Source organism: Microtus oregoni, unplaced genomic scaffold (genome assembly GCF_018167655.1).
Source record: "Microtus oregoni isolate MIOR12 unplaced genomic scaffold, Mior012 000012F_ref0000307, whole genome shotgun sequence".
In the NCBI taxonomy this organism is placed as follows: domain Eukaryota; kingdom Metazoa; phylum Chordata; class Mammalia; order Rodentia; family Cricetidae; genus Microtus; species Microtus oregoni.
This window is the reverse complement of record NW_024543071.1, coordinates 17,079,187-17,098,116: the sequence shown is the minus strand read 5'-3', so window position 1 is coordinate 17,098,116 and position 18,930 is coordinate 17,079,187. Positions and strand designations below refer to the sequence as shown.

Below are 18,930 nucleotides of genomic sequence, written 5' to 3'. Positions count from 1 at the left end.
TTTCTTTTCTATCCAAATTCACAGATTCTAGGCAATCTATCCACAGACCAGGGGTTTACAGCCAATGAGGCAGAGCACTTACCCTGAAGTCGAGTTCCACACAACGCTATTTTATTTTATTTATGTGTGTGGGCATATTCTGGTGTTCACAGAGGACAGAGAGAGGGTATCAGATCCCCTGAAGCTGAAGTACACGCAGTTGTAAACCACCTGGCAGGAGCCCTAGGAGCTGAACAGGAGTGATCCAAACTCTGATGCCATCTCTCCTGCCCACGGGTTTCTTTTGGAGCAGCCGCCTCAACTCTCTGAATTATTAAACAAATTCCTCCTCATTCCTTCATTCCTTCCCTGCGTAAGTGGCTTCACGACGCTTTAATTTAGCTCTCTTAGCCTCAAAGACCCTTCCTTCATGGGATGCTCAATTTCTTTCCACTTCCTACCACCGTCACTGGCTTCAGGTTTACCTGAATGCTGGCCTTGAGGTTGCTTGTCACTGGGGCTACTGCCCAGTCTTGCTTTCCTGCTCCTACTCCCTCCCACATCACTGCCACCTTCCACAAACCCTCCTCCTTAAGGCTGCACCTCCTGCCTGGATCTGAGCCTTTCCGTCTCCAAGGCCATTCTACTTTCCCATAAATGCCTCAGCATATCGAAGTCCATCGCCTAACATATTGTCTGAACTATAAACACAGACAATACCGTGTGAACGTGGGGCTGAGGCTATAGTAATTCCTCACATACTCTAAGAGACAGTGTTAGACTAATTATAGCTCAGAGGTCCACTCAAACACAGCGTGGGGCCAACACCTGTCACTTCAGAGTGTGACATCCTGACCTGGAAAGTTCTAGGAGACAAAACGACCTCAGCCCTACAGCAATTCTCACAAACCTTAGAACAAAACTCCCCCCTGCAAGAACTCCTTAAATGCCCCAGTTCACGAAGGGACACCTCACTGTCCTCACCTGATGCAGCCAGGGAGGGGAGAAGACTCCTTACTCTGAGAAACTACTTGTATGGGGACCCTCTTGATCAGGTAGTCATCTGAGCCCTGATTGTGCCTACCATGTCACCCCATGCTCCCACCATCCATCTCCTAAGAGTGCGTCCATTAAGCCCCAAACACCAGCTGGGACCTAAAACACCTTTTGTCATAGAATATTCCTTTACACCTGGCAGAGATGCATCACTGTGATTGGCTTACTAAAGAGCTGAGTGGCCAATAGCTGCACAAGAAGAGGTTAGTTGGGACTTTTGGGGACAGAGAACTTTGGGAGGGAAGAGAGCAGAGAGCAGGGTCACCAGCGTGACAGAGGAAGCAAGACATGCAGGAGGAGAGGTAAAAGCTACAAGCCACTATATTAATCTATAGATTAATTGGAATGGGTTAATTTAAGTTATAAGAGCTAGTTAGAAACAAGCCCAAGGTAAGGCCAAGCTTTCATAATTAATAAGAAATCTCTGTGTTGTTATTTGAGAGCTGGCTGGCAGGCAGAGAAAGACTCTTTATAATCTTTGGCATAAATGGGAGCAGGGGGGAAGTCACTCTGGTGAAGTGAGGTCCACCTGAGGGCGCAAACGTAACACATAATGAAACAAAGTGGAAGAAAAATGAGTATTAATCCTCCTTAGATGAGCTAAATGTCTCATCTTTTTCCTAATTCATAAAACACCTGCAGGTACTTCAAATTCATGGCAAGATCTTACGGACACCAGCCTTCACGCCTGATTACTGAATCCAGGCTGGGCACCATACTCACGTGTGCCTTCTCATCTCCCTAGCAGCAAGGTCCCTGGCTTTCTAACTGCTCGACGACAGGAGCAGTGCTAGCTAGTGTTCTGCATGACAGAGCTTAGCCACAAGCCTAAATGACAAAGACCCGAGTTTGGGCTATGAGCCACGTGACCATGGGCAAACTTCCTTCCCATTGTCTGTTTCTCCTGTGTAAACAAGGTTAGACCATCTAGGCTCACAGGGGAAACCACTGAGATCCAGCCCGGCTGCATGTGCGCTGGTTTCACCTGAGGAAGGCAGGCCCTGACTCTGCTTTGATGTCAGCCTCAGGATGTCAGGGAACTGCAGAAGAATGATCCCACTCTCTCTAGTAGCCAGTCTAGGCACAGGCATGGCAACCAGCACCAGACAGCAACAAAGAGAAACCAAACCAGATGGTTTCTGGAAAAGGTCTGCAAACTTAAAATGGCACTCTTACTTGTTTGAAACAGGGTCTCGCTGTATAGCTCTGGCTGGCCTGGAACTCACTATGCAGACCAGGCTGGCCTGAAACCTGCTTCAATCCTCCTGCCTCTGCTTCCAAGCACTAGGACTGCAGGGATGCCCCCCTGCCCAGCTAAAATGACACTCTTAAGATGACACAGGGGCACGTTGCTAGATGGTGCTGAGTTTACTGGACAGCTGCAACTGTGAAGGGCTTCTTTAGGATTCTACTAAAACAGCGATATTATAGTACAGCTCCTCTCACGACATCCCAACAGAGTATGGCATAAGGGATGGAGGGACCCTTCTGAGATCCTCCTGTCCCAGGTTTTCTCCCACCCTTGGCTCCCTCCGGTGACTCTGGACTCATGCACTATAAGGAGAGTCCAGAGAGGCTTCCGTGACAAGGCATGGAGCCTGAGACCCAGCCAGGCCAACAGTTCAGCTCCAACCCTAAGCTACAGCCACCTGTCCTAGCCCCTTACAGTCCCTACTCACAGAACCTAGAGACATATGTTTACTGACTAAAGTATGCTTACTGATTGCTAAGTGTCCACTTACATGGAGCAAGAGGTAATGGGTAAGTCCCCTTGGTTAAAAGAATTAGATGAATATTTTCTGAATCTTTTCTTTCATTTTTTTCTTTTTCTTTTTACTTTTTCCAAGACAGGGTTTCTCTGTAGCTTTGGAGCCTGTCCTGGTACTCACTTTGTAGACCAGGCTGGCCTTGAACTCACAGAGATCTGCCTGTTGCCTGTCTCTGCCTCCCAAGTGCTGGGATTAAAGGTGTGTGCCACCACTGCTTGGCTTGAATATTTTTCACAATTATCCACAAAAAGATTTAAAAATTTGAGACAGGGTTTCCTGTAGCCCAAGCTGGCCTCCCACTGGCTATGTAGCTGAGGATGACCTTGAAGTTCTGATCTTCCTGTGACTTCCATCCTAGCAGCAAATACACTATAGTCACCACTGGGACACATAACTCAGAACTGAAATAAAAGCTTCTAAAAATAAATAAATAAATACCAAGTAGCTGTTACCATAGCATATTCTGATACTTTCCATTTGTTTTATTGAAAACTAAATACTGAATGCGCTCCACTAAGTTGACCTCATGACCCTCCTGAAAACCATCCTGTCTGTGACACCCAGAGCTTCTACTGCTAATACAATAACCACATCAAAGCACACTGAAGTAAGAGAGAAAGCAGGGCCTCCACAAACCCTGCACCATGTAAAATGTCATTCCCTAGAGGGGTCCTGGCCACCAAAGGACTCCTCTCCCACCACACCCATGACAGAAACAGCTACACAAGCTCATACCTACAGCGTCGCTGATTTCCAAGGCTGCCAACAATTGCTTTGAGACTTTAATCACTGTCTGCATGTTTCCGAAAAGTCCCTCGAAATCGACGTTGGGTACCTGAGCAAGAGAAAGAAAGCCTCGAGATGCACGGAGATGAAAGGAATGAAACCTCACTCACAGCAAGCGTGTGACTCCAAGGTCAGAGGTCATCCTCTTCACCCATTCCCACCTCGGTTCATCTCTGCTGTCATCCTTTGTCCCTAGGGTGTAGTCTATCTCCAGAGTATCCCCCCCCACCCCAAGGGTCACGTGTTAAAAGCCTGTGGAGTTACCAGGAGAAGGGTCTCTCAGCAGGTAGGGGCTACCTGGAGGAAGTCAGGCCCCTCCTCACGCTGCTTCCTGGGTGCCAGAAGGGAGCAGTTTGCTTCTACTGCATAATCTCTGCATAATGATTCGCTGCTTTGCCACAGGCTCAGAAGCGACAGAGCCAACCAACCACAAGCTAAAACCTGAAACTGTGCCCCAGTAAGTCTGTCCTTTATGCTGATTCTTTGTTCTTTCGCCACTGAGCCACTCAGCCTGCAACTGTAGTACTGCAGTAGATGGCACAGTGCTCCAACCCCAGCATTTCAGGCCTAAGGGTCACGTGGCCTCCCATCTCTCACCTGTGCCTGCTGCAGGGGCACCATGACCCGCTCAATGCACATCTCCAGATCCCGGATGTAGTCTTTTTCCGTCTGCACGAGTTCAGCCACCACCTTGGCTCTCTTCTCCAGCATCCTCTGCTCCGGCTTTTCAGGGGACACAGACCCTGAGGGGGCCACCAGGGATGAAGACTGAGAAGAGAGGAGTGTCATGTCTGGAAGGGAAAGGAGGACCCGTTAGCAACTTCGTGAAAAGAGGACGCTCTACACTGGGAACCAGGAAGCAGCATTCCTGGAGGGCCAGCGATCTCAGGACTGGGGACCACCAGGAGATGGGATCAAACATCCAGTGTAAACAGGGATGGGGCGCTCAGCAAGCCATCTCCGCAGGGACTCCACTGCGCAGGATCCTTTCGCTTTGTTCCCCAAAGAAGCTCAGCCACTCTCAGAGGACAATTCACTATCTCCTGGCTCTTAGTGACGTTGAAAGGACTGCCAGCCTTATCAAGAACTCATTTTATTTAATCAGATATAAAACCCGTTCATAATGTCTGCAGCAAAAATACCAAGCTGGGAAATAAGGACATCAAATACAGCCCATTAAGTTAATTTGGGGGTGGACGGTGAGATGGCTCAGCTGGTAAACTCATTCCCTGGGACCCACATGGTACAAGGGAGAGACTGACTCCCTCAGGTTGTCCTCAGACCTCTACGTGCATGTACATGTATGCACACACAAAGCAGATTAATAGATGTGATAAAATGTTTTAAACATTATGAAAAAAAATATAGGCAAAAAGCTAATAAAAAAGAATATCATGAGGAACACATAGCAACGCCAACTGGAGAGAGACTGGAATCCCCTGCCTGAGAAGTGAGGAACTATTGGGGATTTCCATCAACACATTGTTAGGTGTGGAAACGATCCCTAGCCCAACTGTCATCAAGACTCACGGGGGTGGTTACTTCACAATGGTCCTAAAGACAGGTATAAAATATAGGCATTAAGTTCCTTAATCAAATTTCATTTTTAAAAATCTTGCCAGGTGTGTTGGCACATGCCATTAAGCCCAACACTGCAGAGACAAAGGGAGATCTCTGGGAGTTTAAAGCCAGCCTGTCTAGTCTGCAAGTTCCAGGGCACCCAGGGCTATCCACAGGGAGACTTTCATGACAGAGAAGTAATCCTCCTCGCTACCCCTTACAGTCCCTGTTACTTGGATGCACAGGATGAGGCTCGTGAAAAAATGAGGAAGCGTTTGCTCATTTAAACAAATTGAAATTAAATTAACAACTGGAGAAAGGTAACAGTGAGGCAATCTCCTGCCAAATTTCCTTTAAAGTCCAGGACTTACTTAAAACCCACAGATTCGCTAAGTAAATACAGTATAAAGTCGGAGCAGAATTAAAAGCAACAAAATTAGTATTCACACTACAGTTTTTTCAGCAGACTGGATTCTTCAAAACTCTCTTCTACTGCCCCTAATCCTAAAGCCTTAGGAATGTCAGTGTTTACAGACTGGGGTGGGAGGCGGCTTGCAAAGCAAGGAGGTCCTGAACGAGGGGGAGGGTGGTGGGCAATGCTAACAAAGCAAGGGAGCCAGGGAAGGGCAGCCCGCCCAACCAGGCACTTCAGTATCAAAATTAGTCAGCACACCAACACACTATAATCCATTGACTCAAGCAAGAACTGGAAGCCCACAGCCCTGACGTATATGAGGGAGAAGAGGAGAAAGCTCTTCCTCAGCAGATGTCAAATTTTAAGAACCAGAAAAATGACAGAGACAGAAAGAAAGAAAGAAAGAAAGAAAGAAAGAAAGAAAGAAACTTTTTCAGATGTGGGTAGTGCAGGCCTTTAACCCCAGCATGCTCTACACAGAGAATTCCAGGCCCGCAGGACTACAGAGTGAGACCCTGCTTCAAAAACAAAAAAAGTCAAACCAGGAGACAATGCTGGCCATGACAGTGGGGTTGAGATGATCAGAGCATTTGCACCGTTTTAAATTAACTATTGAAAGGAACACGACAAGGATGTCCACTCTCACCATACCTCTTCAATATAGTGCTTGAAGTTCTAGCAATAGCAATAAGACAACATAAGGAGATCAAGGAGATTCATATTGGAAAGGAAGAAGTTAAGTTTTCGTTATTTGCAGATGATATGATAGTATACATAAGCGACCCCAAAAATTCTACCAAAGAACTCCTACAGCTGATAAACACCTTTAGTAATGTGGCAGGATACAAGATCAACTCCAAAAAATCAGTTGCCTTCCTATACACTAAGGATAAGGAAGCAGAGAGGGAAATCAGAGAAGCATCACCTTTCATGATAGCCACAAATAGCATAAAATATCTTGGGGTAACTCTGACCAAGAAAGTGAAAGATCTATTTGACAAGAACTATAAGTCTTTGAAGAAAGAAATTGAAGAGGACACCAGAAAATGGAAGGACCTCCCTTGCTCTTGGATTGGGAGGATAAACATAGTAAAAATGGCAATTCTACCAAAAGCAATCTATAGATTCAATGCAATCCCCATCAAAATTCTTCACAGATCTGGAGAAGACAATTATCAACTTTATATGGAAAAACAAAAAACCCAGGATAGCCAAAACAATCTTATACAATAAAGGATTGTCTGGAGGCATTACCATCCCTGACTTCAAACTCTATTACAGAGCTACAGTATTGAAAACAGCTTGGTATTGGCATAAAAACAGAGAAGTCGACCAATGGAATCGAATAGAAGACCCTGACTTTAACCCACAAACCTATGAACACCTGATTTTCAATAAAGGAGCTAAAAGTATACAATGGAAAAAAGAGAGCATCTTCAACAAATTGTGCTGGCAAAACTGGATGTCAACCTGTAGAAGAATGAAAATAGATCCATATCTATCACCATGCACAAAACTCAAGTCCAAATGGATTAAAGACCTCAATATCAGTCCGAACACACTGAACCTGATAGAAGAGAAAGTGGGAAGTACTCTACAACACATGGGCACAGGAGACCACTTCCTACGTATAACCCCAGCAGCACAGACACTAAGGGCATCATTGAATAAATGGGACCTCCTGAGGCTGAGAAGCTTCTGTAAAGCAAAGGACACTGTCACTAAGACAAAAAGGCAACCCACTTACTGGGAGAAGATCTTCACCAACCCTGCAACTGACAAAGCTCTGATCTCCAAAATATATAAAGAACTCAAGAAACTAGACCGCAAAAGGCTAATCAACCCAATTATAAAATGGGGCACTGAGCTGAACAGAGAATTCTTAACAGACACTTAAGGTCATGCTCAACTTCCTTAGCGATCAGGGAAATGCAAATCAAGACAACTTTAAGATACCATCTTACACCTGTCAGAATGGCTAAAATCAAAAACACCAATGATAGCCTTTGCTGGAGAGGTTGTGGAGAAAGGGGTACACTCATCCATTGCTGGTGGGAATGCAAACTTGTGCAACCACTCTGGAAAGCAGTGTGGCGGTTTCTCAGGAAATTCAGGATCAACCTACCCCTGGATCCAGCAATACCACTCTTGGGAATATACCCAAGAGAGGCCCTATCATACAACAAAAGTATATGCTCAACTATGTTCATAGCAGCATTGTTTGTAATAGCCAGAACCTGGAAACAACCTAGATGCCCTTCAACGGAAGAATGGATGAAGAAAGTATGGAATATATACATATTAGAGTATTACTCAGCAGTAAAAAACAAGGACTTCTTGAATTTTGCATACAAATGGATGGAAATAGAAAACACTATCCTGAGTGAGATAAGCCAGACACAAAAAGAGGAACATGGGATGTACTCACTCATATTTGGTTTCTAGCCATAAAAAGGACATTGAGCTTATAATTCATGTTCCTAAAGAAGCTAAATAAGAAGGTGAATCCAAAGACAAACACATAGGCATCCTCCTGAATATTAACCTTCATCAGGCGATGAAAGGAGACAAAGACAGAGACCCACATTGGAGCACCGGACAGAAATCTCAAGGTCCAAATCAGGAGCAGAAGGAGAGGGAGCACGAGCAAGGAACTCAGGACCACGAGGGGTGCACCCACACACTGAGACAATGGGGATGTTCTATCGGGAGCTCACCAAGGCCAGTTGGCCTGGGACTGAAAAAGCATGGGATAAATCCGAACTAGCTGAACATAGCGGACAATGAGGACTACTGAGAATTCAAGAACAATGGCAGTGGGTTTTTGATCCTACTGCACGTACTGGCTTTGTGGGAGCCTAGGCAGTTTGGATGCTCACCTTACTAGACCTGGATAGAGGTGGGCGGTCCTTGGGCTTCCCACAGGTCAGGGAACCCTGATTGCTCTTCGAGCAGATGAGGGAGGGGGACTTGATGGGGGAGGGGAAGGGAAATGGGAGGCGGTGGCGGGGAGGAGGCAGAAATCCTTAATAAATAAATAAATTTAAAAAAAATTTAAAAAAAAGAAAAAAGAGGGGAAGGAGACAGAAAGAAAAAAGTAAAAAAAAAAGAAAAAAATAACTATTAAATATTACATGTTAATTACAAAAATGAAAATAAAAGAAATGACTACATACTGGAGAAAGGACAACCTGGCCTTCAAAGTCAAGGTCACCAGGAAGGGGCAAACAAATGTCAGGTTCTTCTAAATGCTTCTGGAAACATCACACACCCTTTTTTGTAGTATCCTAATCACAAATGTTGGTTTTGAAACGAGTCTGGGGGAAACAACAAACAAAATTGAAGCTTTATAGTCTTCAAAATGTCACTGTCATGGAAAAAAATTGGAGAACCGTTCTCAAACTGACTGGCCATTCTGTGCTGACTCTAAACACACTGTCAGGGCTCCTGCTGGGGCTGGAGAGCAGCTTCAGATTATAGACATGACCACACCAGTGTAAAATTCCCTGCAGTTCAAAGTCACATCAGAAACACCCATACTTACTAGGCTGGCAGTTCACCTGTGCCATACACAACCAAACACACGGAAGCCAACTAAAGGGAATACACATGCAATAAACCCTCGGACAACTGAGAGGACAGAAAAGCAGGAGGAAGAGAGGAAGGAAGGAAGAAAAGACAGACATGGTTCCACGGCAATTTTCTATAAATTGAATGTTATCCAAAATACAGTTTAAAACAACAGTATCTTTCTTGAACTTTCTTTTAGGCACAATGAGTGACAACATTTCAAGCATCCTTCTCATTGGCATCATAGTGCTAACGTTATCATACGGAAATCAGTTATATCGTATAGAAACGTTTTTAATGGAATTGTCTGTTTAAAGTTCCTCCTACGGCCACACTTGGTGGTACTTGTCTAGAATGCCACTTCGGAGACAGGAGGATTCTGAGTTTAAGGCCATCCACAGCTACATAGTGAGTTCTATATTAGACTAAGTCACACGAGACCCTATCTTAAAAAAAAAAAAAAGCAACAACAAAAGCCAGTGATTTCAACTTGATTGTTTTTTTTTTTTGTTTTGTTTTTCTTTTTGAGACAAGGTTTCTTTGTGTAGCCCTGGATGTCCTGGAACTAGCTCTATAGACCAGAGATCAGCCTGCCTCTGCCTCCCAGTGCTGGGATTAGGGACATGCACCACCACTGCCTGACTTCAAAGTGATTGGTTTTATTCTCAAATATCTTAGCTCTTGTTAGTGGCAAACTGACAAGAGAAACTCATTAATACAGGACTATAAACCTCCAAAAAAGGGGGGAACATTTACTAAATCCAATCACATGCGAGCTAATTTACAGATTGTACCCCGAACTCACTTACTCTGCCAAAGCTTTAAAGTATACCACAGCTATTATTCCTACTTAACAGATTAAAACCCGAAGATGTAGGAGGCTGACCAGCTTGTTCTATGGCAAACAGCAGCTCTGGAGGAACAAGCCTCAAAAGATTAAGTTCAAATCCTGAGCATTGAGTCTGGTGCTGCTGGACTCTCAAGTGGAGAAGGCCAGGCTGCTTCACGTCTTTAAAATGTTTCCGGGAGGGGCTGGAGAGATGGCTCAGAGGTTAAGAGCATTGCCTGCTCTTCCAAAGGTCCTGAGTTTAATTCCCGCAACCGCGTGGTGGCTCACAACCATCTGTAATGAGGTCTGGTGCCCTCTTCTGGCCTGCAGACATACACACAGACAGAATATTGTATACATAATAAATAAATATTTTTAAAAAGTGTTTCTGGGAGATGGTCTTCTAGGAATCAAAGATCTATTCGTGGCAGTGCCTGGACAGACAAAGCCCCAGGCAAGCTCTTACTCAACCAGAAGCCAGCAGCTCATGCCAAGAGATTAGGATTTTATTTATATTAAAAGTGAGAAAAATGTATCCTATTTTTTTCAAGCTTCAATAATGGTTATGACGCATTTTTCTTCAAATTTCCAGAATGCATTTTGTTTTGTTTTGTTTTGTAGACAGACTCTTGGCTAATCAAAACAAAACAACAAGAAGAACAAAAAAATCCCAGACCTGTTATTTAATAAGATAAAAGAAAGGCCCTCTGTGGGGTACTGTTTGCAAGTCTGCAGTTTCCTGGGTACCACTCCTGAGAATCTTACTCAGCATATCTAGGGGAGGCCCAGGAATCTGTAGTTTAACAATTCCTTGGTGTTCCTGAAGTTCCATTGACCGCGCTCCAGACAAAAATGTCTGGTCTGATATCAGTCCAAATGTACTGATTCCTTTAACCCACATATCTGCTAAAATAATAAAAAAAAAGTTTGATATATCATTTTGTAGAGTTAGAAGTGTCACCTGGGGGTAGAGCTTTGGCCTAGGGCGCTGGGAATTCAGAAGTTGATTCTCAATACCACAAAATGAACAAACAAAAATTCTAATACTTGGAAAACTGCAGCGAGCTGTAGCGATGACAGGCTTTGGAGCTTACCCTGGGAGCCAGCCCTACAAAAGTTCACCTCTGGGCAAATTCCTCATCTGTAAACCGAGAACACCTGTTTTGCTGAGTCCTTGGGGGAATTAAACAGGATAACTCAACAAAAGGTAGTCCTTTTCCCACGGTGGGTGAGACACTGTCCTCAGCAGCAGACAAGAGTGGGGTCCAGAAGTTGGAAAAAACGCGCTGTGCATTGGTTAAAAAACCCTGCTTTCCTAAAAGAACAAATCTGGAGATGAGCAGTCACACCGAGGACACCGAGGCATCAGCCTACCAACAAATAACCTATGCGAACCAGCGGGCCCTTTCTTCTTACAGGTGTGAAGGAGCTGGGACGGATTGCGAGAATTTAGTGATTTAAAGCAAAACGAAGTATTTGTAGGGTTCGGAACCGTTGTCGCTGTCTCCCCGCCGCCCCAAACCAAGGCCAGTTTTCGGCAGGTCAGCGAGTTACCCCAGATTCATTTCCAGCAGTGGGTGGACCCAGAGCTTCGTTAGATGCAAAGCCAGGCCCGGTTCCCTAGGGAGAGGTCGGCTGTGTACAGGAGAGAAGCCCAGCGCCCCCGCCCCAGTCCCACGCTGTGGTCTTTGCGCCGGCGGTTCCCACCATACCTGCAGCCCTGAGGACCCGAGCGCCGGTGTGCGAGAATCAGCCCAGGAACCGACCCTTCCCAGCGCCCAGAAAGCGCCTCGGCCCCCTGCAGCCCGCCAAGTAGGGTCGGCCCCTCCCCCGGCTTCACGAATTTCCCTCTGAATCACCCGAGGCACGCAGGCACAGCCGGGGCTGGTGGTAAAGGATGGAGCCGGACTCCATCCCCGCTGGACCAAACACCAGCGCCTGCGTGCAACCCTTTCCTTGCCGGTTGCTTTTGCTCTTAGTCCTAAACCCCTCGAAATCCGACCTTTGGACACTATTAGCTCTTGTCTTTTTAGCCACATGCTAAACTTTGTCTGGGGAGGCTGTCCCTTTCCTGGAGTGAAGTGGGCAACCGTGTCTGCCAGGGCAATGCCCTCACTTTGCTCTGGTCTTCCCGAGGCGACCAAGCCCTACTGTAGGTTCTACTCTCAGAAGACAGATCTCTCTCAGGTGTGCAGGCTCAGGGTAGTAGGAATCCAGAACCAGGAATGATTGGCAGCTGGAGTCCCTACACATATTGCAAGCATTTACACTTCAAAGGAATCTAAGGAGAAGGAAACTTCAATGTGTCATTCTGTAACAAATGAAAAGAAAGAAATGGGGGGGGGGATAAACGAAAGGAAAACTTGGAAACATCCATTTCTAAATACACACGTATAAAACGTAGGCATGCAGAGAACATTCTGGAAGGGAAACACACCAATTTCATCATTGAGTCAGCCTCGGGTAAGCTGAGATTAAGAGAGATTTGAATCCAATCAGAACTTTGAAATTCTGCTGAGTGTTGGGAAGGAGCCCAAGGCCTTGCACACTGGCTAAACACCCACCACGGAGTTACACTGCCAGCTCCCAGTTGGGGGTTTTTAGTGTCACAAAAGGGCATAATGAATTTTTAAGAAAAAACGTGACATCTCAAGATACTCTGTACAGGTAAAACTGTAAGCAGTCTGAGAGACCCTAGCTTTGGTGTGGTCCTTCCCACAGCTGAAAACACCCCACCTCCTGAGGCTGCAGGGTGAGCGCCTGTGGTTTCCCTGCACCATCAGAAGGTGGGCGCACCTTTGAGTTTTTTAATTTATTTAAACAAATATTTATATGGCACTTAGGCTATGCGGCAAACATTGCTTCAGGCGCTTGCCTCTTCCTAACCCCGCCCCCCACCGCTGTCACCCCAGTTCACTAATGCCAGCGGTAGGGAAACAGCTTAGCTGGCTGTCTTGGTTCTACTCCTGGTGCTCTTCCTGCCAATTGGGACCTAGATGCCACTTTTGGATTTTGGTAGCCATCTGGTGGCTAAAGATGAAGGAGGAGAGTTCTACACGTCTTTGCAGCCCCGGGTCAGCCATCCTAACTGCACAGTGATGCACTTGGTACAAGGGCTGTATTCAAACGACTATTAAACCTACTAAGTAGAAAGCAAATTAAAAAGGCATCAGATAAAACCTGGCTCTGACCACACATGGTGACTGCTCAGTGGCATTCCAGAGGGCAGGGCTGAAGGACCAACAAAGACATGGGCAGTAGGTAAAACTTCGGAATTTTCTACAGCTCTTACTTTTAAAAGGCTTTTTGTGTATTTATAGAAATATTAGGAATTGAGCCCAGGACGTCAAACTCTACCTCTGAACTAACCAATCTAATAAAAAGATCTTTTAACTCAAAGGCTCACTTTTAGGAATTTATTGTGTAAGTAATTGGGCAAGTGCACAGACATGCCTGAGCAGAGACTTAAGCAGGCAGAGCACTTGCTGCTCTTGGACAGCTGTGACCCAGGCTCTTTTCCCAGCACTCACAGGGTGCCTGGCAACCTTCTGTACCTCCAGTTCCAGAGGGCTCTGACGCCCTCTTCTGGTCTCTGTGGGCACTGTATGCATGTGATGCAGAGACATTTTTTTTTTAACTGAAAAATAAAGCTTAAAAATAAACTTAGAAATCATCTAAACAGGAACAACCAAATGTTCCTTCAAAGTAGGTTGTGTAAATAAATGATGACATGTCCATAAAAAAAGTAACTATTATAGCCATTAAGATTTATATAAGGGACTGGAGAGATGGCCCAGAGGTTAAGGGCACTGACAGCTCTTCCAGAGGTCCTGAGTTCAATTCCCAGCAACCACACGGTGGCTCACAACCATCTAAAATAGGATCTGATGACCTCTTCTGTTGGTCTGCAGGTTCACCAAGTACATGCAAGCATACAGAGACTAGAAAATGGGTTCAGAACCTTGAAAATTGGGGTTACACATGGCTGCAAACCACACAGTGTGGAAATCAGGAACAAGACTAGGTTGTCCACTCTCTCCATACCTATTCACTATAGTTCTTGAGGTCCTAGCTAGAGCAATAAGACACCTAAGGGAGATCAAGGGGATACAAATTGGAAAAGAAGAAGTCAAACTCTCACTGTTTGCTGATGATGTGATAGTTTACATAAGCGATCCCAAAAATTCTAACAAGAAACTTCTACAACTCATAAACACTTTCAGTAATGTAGCAGGATATAAGATTAACTCAAAAAAATCAGTATCCCTCCTGTACACAGATGATAAAAGGGCTGGGGAAGAAATCAGAGAATCAACACCCTTCACAATAGCCACTAATAGCATAAAATATCTCGGAGTAACTCTAACCAAACAAGTGGATGACTTGTATGACAAGAACTTTAAATCTTTGAAGAAATTGAAGAAGACACCAGAAAGTGGAAAGAAAGATCTCCCATGCTCTTGGGTAGGCAAAATTAACATAGTAAAATGGCAATCTTACCAAAGGCAATCTACAGATTCAATGCAATACCCATCAAAATCCCAGCAAAATTCTTCAAAGACCTCAAAAGAACGGTATTCAACTTCATATGGAAAAGCAAAAAACCCAGAAAAGCCAAAACAATCTTATACAATAAAAGAATTTCTGGAGGCATCATAATCCCTGACTTCAAACTCTACTACAGAGCTACAGTACTGAAAATAGCCTGGTAATGGCATAAGAACAGACAGGAGGACCAATAGAACCGAATAGAAGACCCAGATATCAATCTACACATCTTCAAACACCTGATTTTTGACAAAGAAGCAAAAAATATCAAATGAAAAAAAGAAAGCATATTTAACAAGTGATGGTGACATAACTGGATATCAACATGTAGAAGAACAAAAATAGATGCATATCTATCACCATGCACAAAACTCAAGTCCAAATGGATCAAAGACCTCAACATAAAGCCAGCCACTGTATAGAAGAGAAAGTGGGAAGTACACTTGAACACATTGGCACAGGGAACCACTTCCTAAATATAACCCCAGCAACACAGACACTGAGAGAAACAATTAATAAATGGGACCTCCTGAAACTGAAAAGTTTCTGTAAAGCAAAGGACAAGGTCAACAAGACAAAACGACAGCCTACAGAATGAGAAAAGATCTTCACTAACCCCATATCAGACAGAGGTCTGATCTCCAAATTATACAAAGAACTCAAGAAATTGGTCACCAAAAGAACACATAATCCAATAAAAAAAAATGGAGTACAGACCTAAACAGAGAACTCTCAACAGAGGAATCTAAAATGACTGAAAGACACTTAAGGAAATTCTCAACATCCTTAGTCATCAGAGAAATGCAAATCAAAACAACTCTGAGATTCCATCTTACACCTGTAAGAATGGCCAAGATCAAAAACACTGACGACAACTTATGCTGGAGAGGTTGTGGGAAAAGAGACCACTTCTGCATTGCTAGTGGGAATGAAAGCTGGTACAACCTCTCTGGATGTCAGTGTGGCAATTTCTCACAAAATTAGGAAACAACCTTCCTCAAGACCCAGTAATACCACTTTTGGGTATATATCCAAAGGATGCTCAATTGTGCCACAAGGGCATGTGCTCAACAATGTTCATAGCAGCTTTGTTTATCATAGCCAGAACCTGGAAACAATCTAAATGCCGCTCAACCGAAGAATAGATAAGGAAAATGTGGTACATTTGCACAATGGAGTACTACACAGCAGAAAAAAATAATGACATCTTGAATTTTACAAGAAAATAGATGAAGCTAGAAAACATTTTGAGTTAGGTAACCCAGACACAGAAAGACAATTATCACATGTACTCACTCATAGATGGTTTTTAAACAAAGCAAAGAAAACCGGCCTACAAACCATAGTCCCAGAGAACTTAGACAACAACGAGGACACTGAGAGACTTACATAGATCTAATCTACATGGCAAGTAGAAAGTAGAAAAAGACAAGATCTCCTGAGTAAATTGGGAGCATGGGGGCCTTGGGGGAGGTTTGAAGTGGGGAGAGGAGAGGCAGGGAAGGGAGCAGAGAAAAATGTAGAGCTCAATAAAATCAATAAAAAAAAAAAAGATAATACAGATCAGTTCCAGCCTCCAAAGAAATTAAATCAGACTCAAAAAAAAAAAAAACAACCAAACAAAAACACACAGTGTGGGTGCTGGGAACCAAACTGGAGTCCTTTGTGCTCTTAACCATTGAGCCATCCCACCAGCTCCCAGGAAAAGATACCTTAAATGCACATATTTGGAAAATGTTGAAAGTGTAGAAATTGTTGACTTTTTGATGTATGTGTAACATTAATATCCACACACACACACAAGCATACAGTAATGTGGGAAAAGGGTATTTGCTGTATGTACCATGAGAGTATTCATCTTTTAATGACTTTGTAAGTCTATCTCAAACTCTTCCCTTAACAGCCTGAGGTCTCTTTCCTGACCTAATAATCTCTTCAAACTGATTGCAAAGCAGCCAATAAAACACTGCTGAAATGACACCTTATAAGAGTGAAAGACAGCAGGGAAGTCATGGCAGCCACCAAGGTGGCTTCCTTAACTTCTGTGTAGACGCGTTATAGATGTAGTGAGTCTGCTTAAGCCCCCAGAGGAAGCGATTGGTCTCCGAATCCGCTCAGCCTCGCCCCCGCTGGGAGGAATCATGAATCCTGGTTTTCCCTATTCCCATGCCACTGGCCCCCGCCCACCCACCCAGCCCCCATTCTTTCCCTCCGGCACCCACTTCACTTCTGTTTGGAGGCAGTATGTCCTTTCTTCTTCAAACTCTCACGCTGGGCTCGTTGCTTTCTTCAGGGACCATGGGAAACGTTTTAGATCGCTGAACTTCAGTGCCGAATCCATTTCATCTTGGGACCCTAAATCCCAACAGCATCAGGAAAAACTTCCCCCATGACCTTTACTCAGGAATTGCCTGCTTTGGCCTTTATCTGGGAGGAATTCCTGCTGGGCTAGATTCTTAGAAGTCACTCCCCTCTCCCCACTTTGTTCTCCAGGCCCCTTCTCCAGGTTCCTAACCAGAATCCAACGCCTAACCCTTAAGTCTGCAATTCATTACTCCGAAGAATGCAGGGGCAACTGAGACACCATTTCACCAGATACACACAAATCCTGGTAAAGGGCGTCATTGGGGGCTTCAGACCGAGTTGTCACGTTTTAGTCTTGAGGTAGAAGTGAAATAATAAGGCAAAGATAGACAATTAGTTTGCAATATATTATTGCTGCTTAATAAGAGGATTTTGAGGGAGTGGAGAGATGGCTCCATCAAGAGAGAGGGCAGACACTGCTCTTCAGAGAACTCAAATTCAGTTCCCAGCATTCACTTCTGGTGGGTCACAGCTCCTTGAGACCCTAGCTCCCAGGGATCAGACACACTCAGATCATGACCGACTGTGCTCATGAGCACAAACCCACACACATATGCATATAAAACAGACAGACAAGCCCGGCATTGGTGGTACACTCCTTTAATCCCAGCACTTGGCAGGCAGATCCCAGTGGTTCGAGGCCAGCCTAGTCTACAGAGTGAGTTTCAGGAGACAGCCAGGGCTACACAGAGAAATCCTGTTTTGAAACACACACACAATCTTTTTTTAAAGAGAATTTTGTGTCAGTCGATAAAACTTTTTCTTTCATTAATTTTGCTTTTGTTTGTTCTTTGTTTTGTTTGACCAAATCTCATGTAGCCTAGGCTGGTCTTGAATTTACTAAATTGCTAAGACTGGCTTTGAACCCCTTATCCTCTTGCTGTAGTGCTATGCCCAGCTAAACAAAACCTCTCATGAAAAGTCTTGCTAGGTGCCCAATGGAACTCGTAGCATTCTTTCTGCTCCTGGCTCAGAAGACTGAGATTACCAGCATGTGCCACTGTTAGCAAGCTTCGCTGGGGTCACGCCTGGCTACTGGTTGTTTCCTGTACTACTTGGTGAGCCATACTTCCTTCAGTTTATATTAAGTGACTTACTTTCTATTCTTTCCACTTGTTCTCTTAAGTACATATCTTGTGAAATAGTCTACCCCATGGTGGGGCTATCCAGGCAGAGGGAGCTGAGAGCTGCTAGCATGTCACATCTGCAATCAGGAAACAGAGGAGATGGATGTATTTTATACTATAGCATGGTCTTGAGACTATGGGAGCAAGGGATGGAAAGTCGTGGCTCAAAAGTGATGTATGTAAGAGCTCAGGGCTCAGAGGGTAAAGGCATCTGTGACACAAGCCTGAAACCTGAGTCTGGTCCCCAGGCTCCATAAAGAGATGGCAGGAGAGAACCAAAAAGCTGTTCTCTGACCTCTGCATGTCACCCCAACAATAAATTAAAAATTTATAAAGATTATCAGCCTTTAAAAAGGAGTGATATATTTGAGTGTTGAGTTGACAAGGGGTGGGGCTGTGATGGTTATTAGGATTAATCATCAGCTTGACGGCATATACTGTGCTGGGAGACCAGGCCTCTGGGCATCTTAATTATAGCCATTGCTGTGGGGAGACCCATCTTAACTGTGAGCGGACCATTCCCTGAGCTGGGAATTCTACAGTAGGGTATGGAGAAAGTGAGCTGAGCGCTAGAATGCATGCATCGCCCTCCTCTTCTGAACGAGGACACAACGCAATGCCATGCAACCGTCTACTGCTAACGCTCCAGATGCCTTGACTTCCCTGTGCCGTGTGATCTACAATAACCCTCCTTTCCTGAATTGATTTTCTCAGCTTATTTTATTCCAGGAACAGGAAAAGAAGCTCAACACTCCCTGTAAGAAACGCCATGCCGCAGCCGTTCAGTGCCCTCCCTGCCTACTGCCAAAGATGGGTCTCTCCAGTGACATCCTTTCTGGCCCCTCTGTAGTGTGACATGGGTTCTGCCCCTCTGTTTGCAGCCCACTCTGACTTCCTAGTGCTTCCCTCTCTTCTAAGTTTGCTTAT

The 18,930-nt window shown here is 44.7% G+C and overlaps 1 protein-coding gene across 4 annotated transcripts in view; it reads right to left on the bottom strand.

The window, feature by feature from the left end:
- Positions 1–18,930, bottom strand: part of LOC121454030 (dynamin binding protein) — a 99,973-nt gene that overhangs the window by 21,521 nt on the left and 59,522 nt on the right. For all 4 annotated transcript variants that reach the window (XM_041661227.1, XM_041661226.1, XM_041661228.1 and 1 more), the window contains 2 exons: positions 4,188–4,381; positions 3,540–3,639 (listed from right to left, as the gene is read on the bottom strand). In XM_041661227.1, the coding sequence (XP_041517161.1) occupies positions 3,540–3,639; positions 4,188–4,381 (294 nt within the window). The remainder of the gene's footprint in view (positions 1–3,539; positions 3,640–4,187; positions 4,382–18,930) is intronic.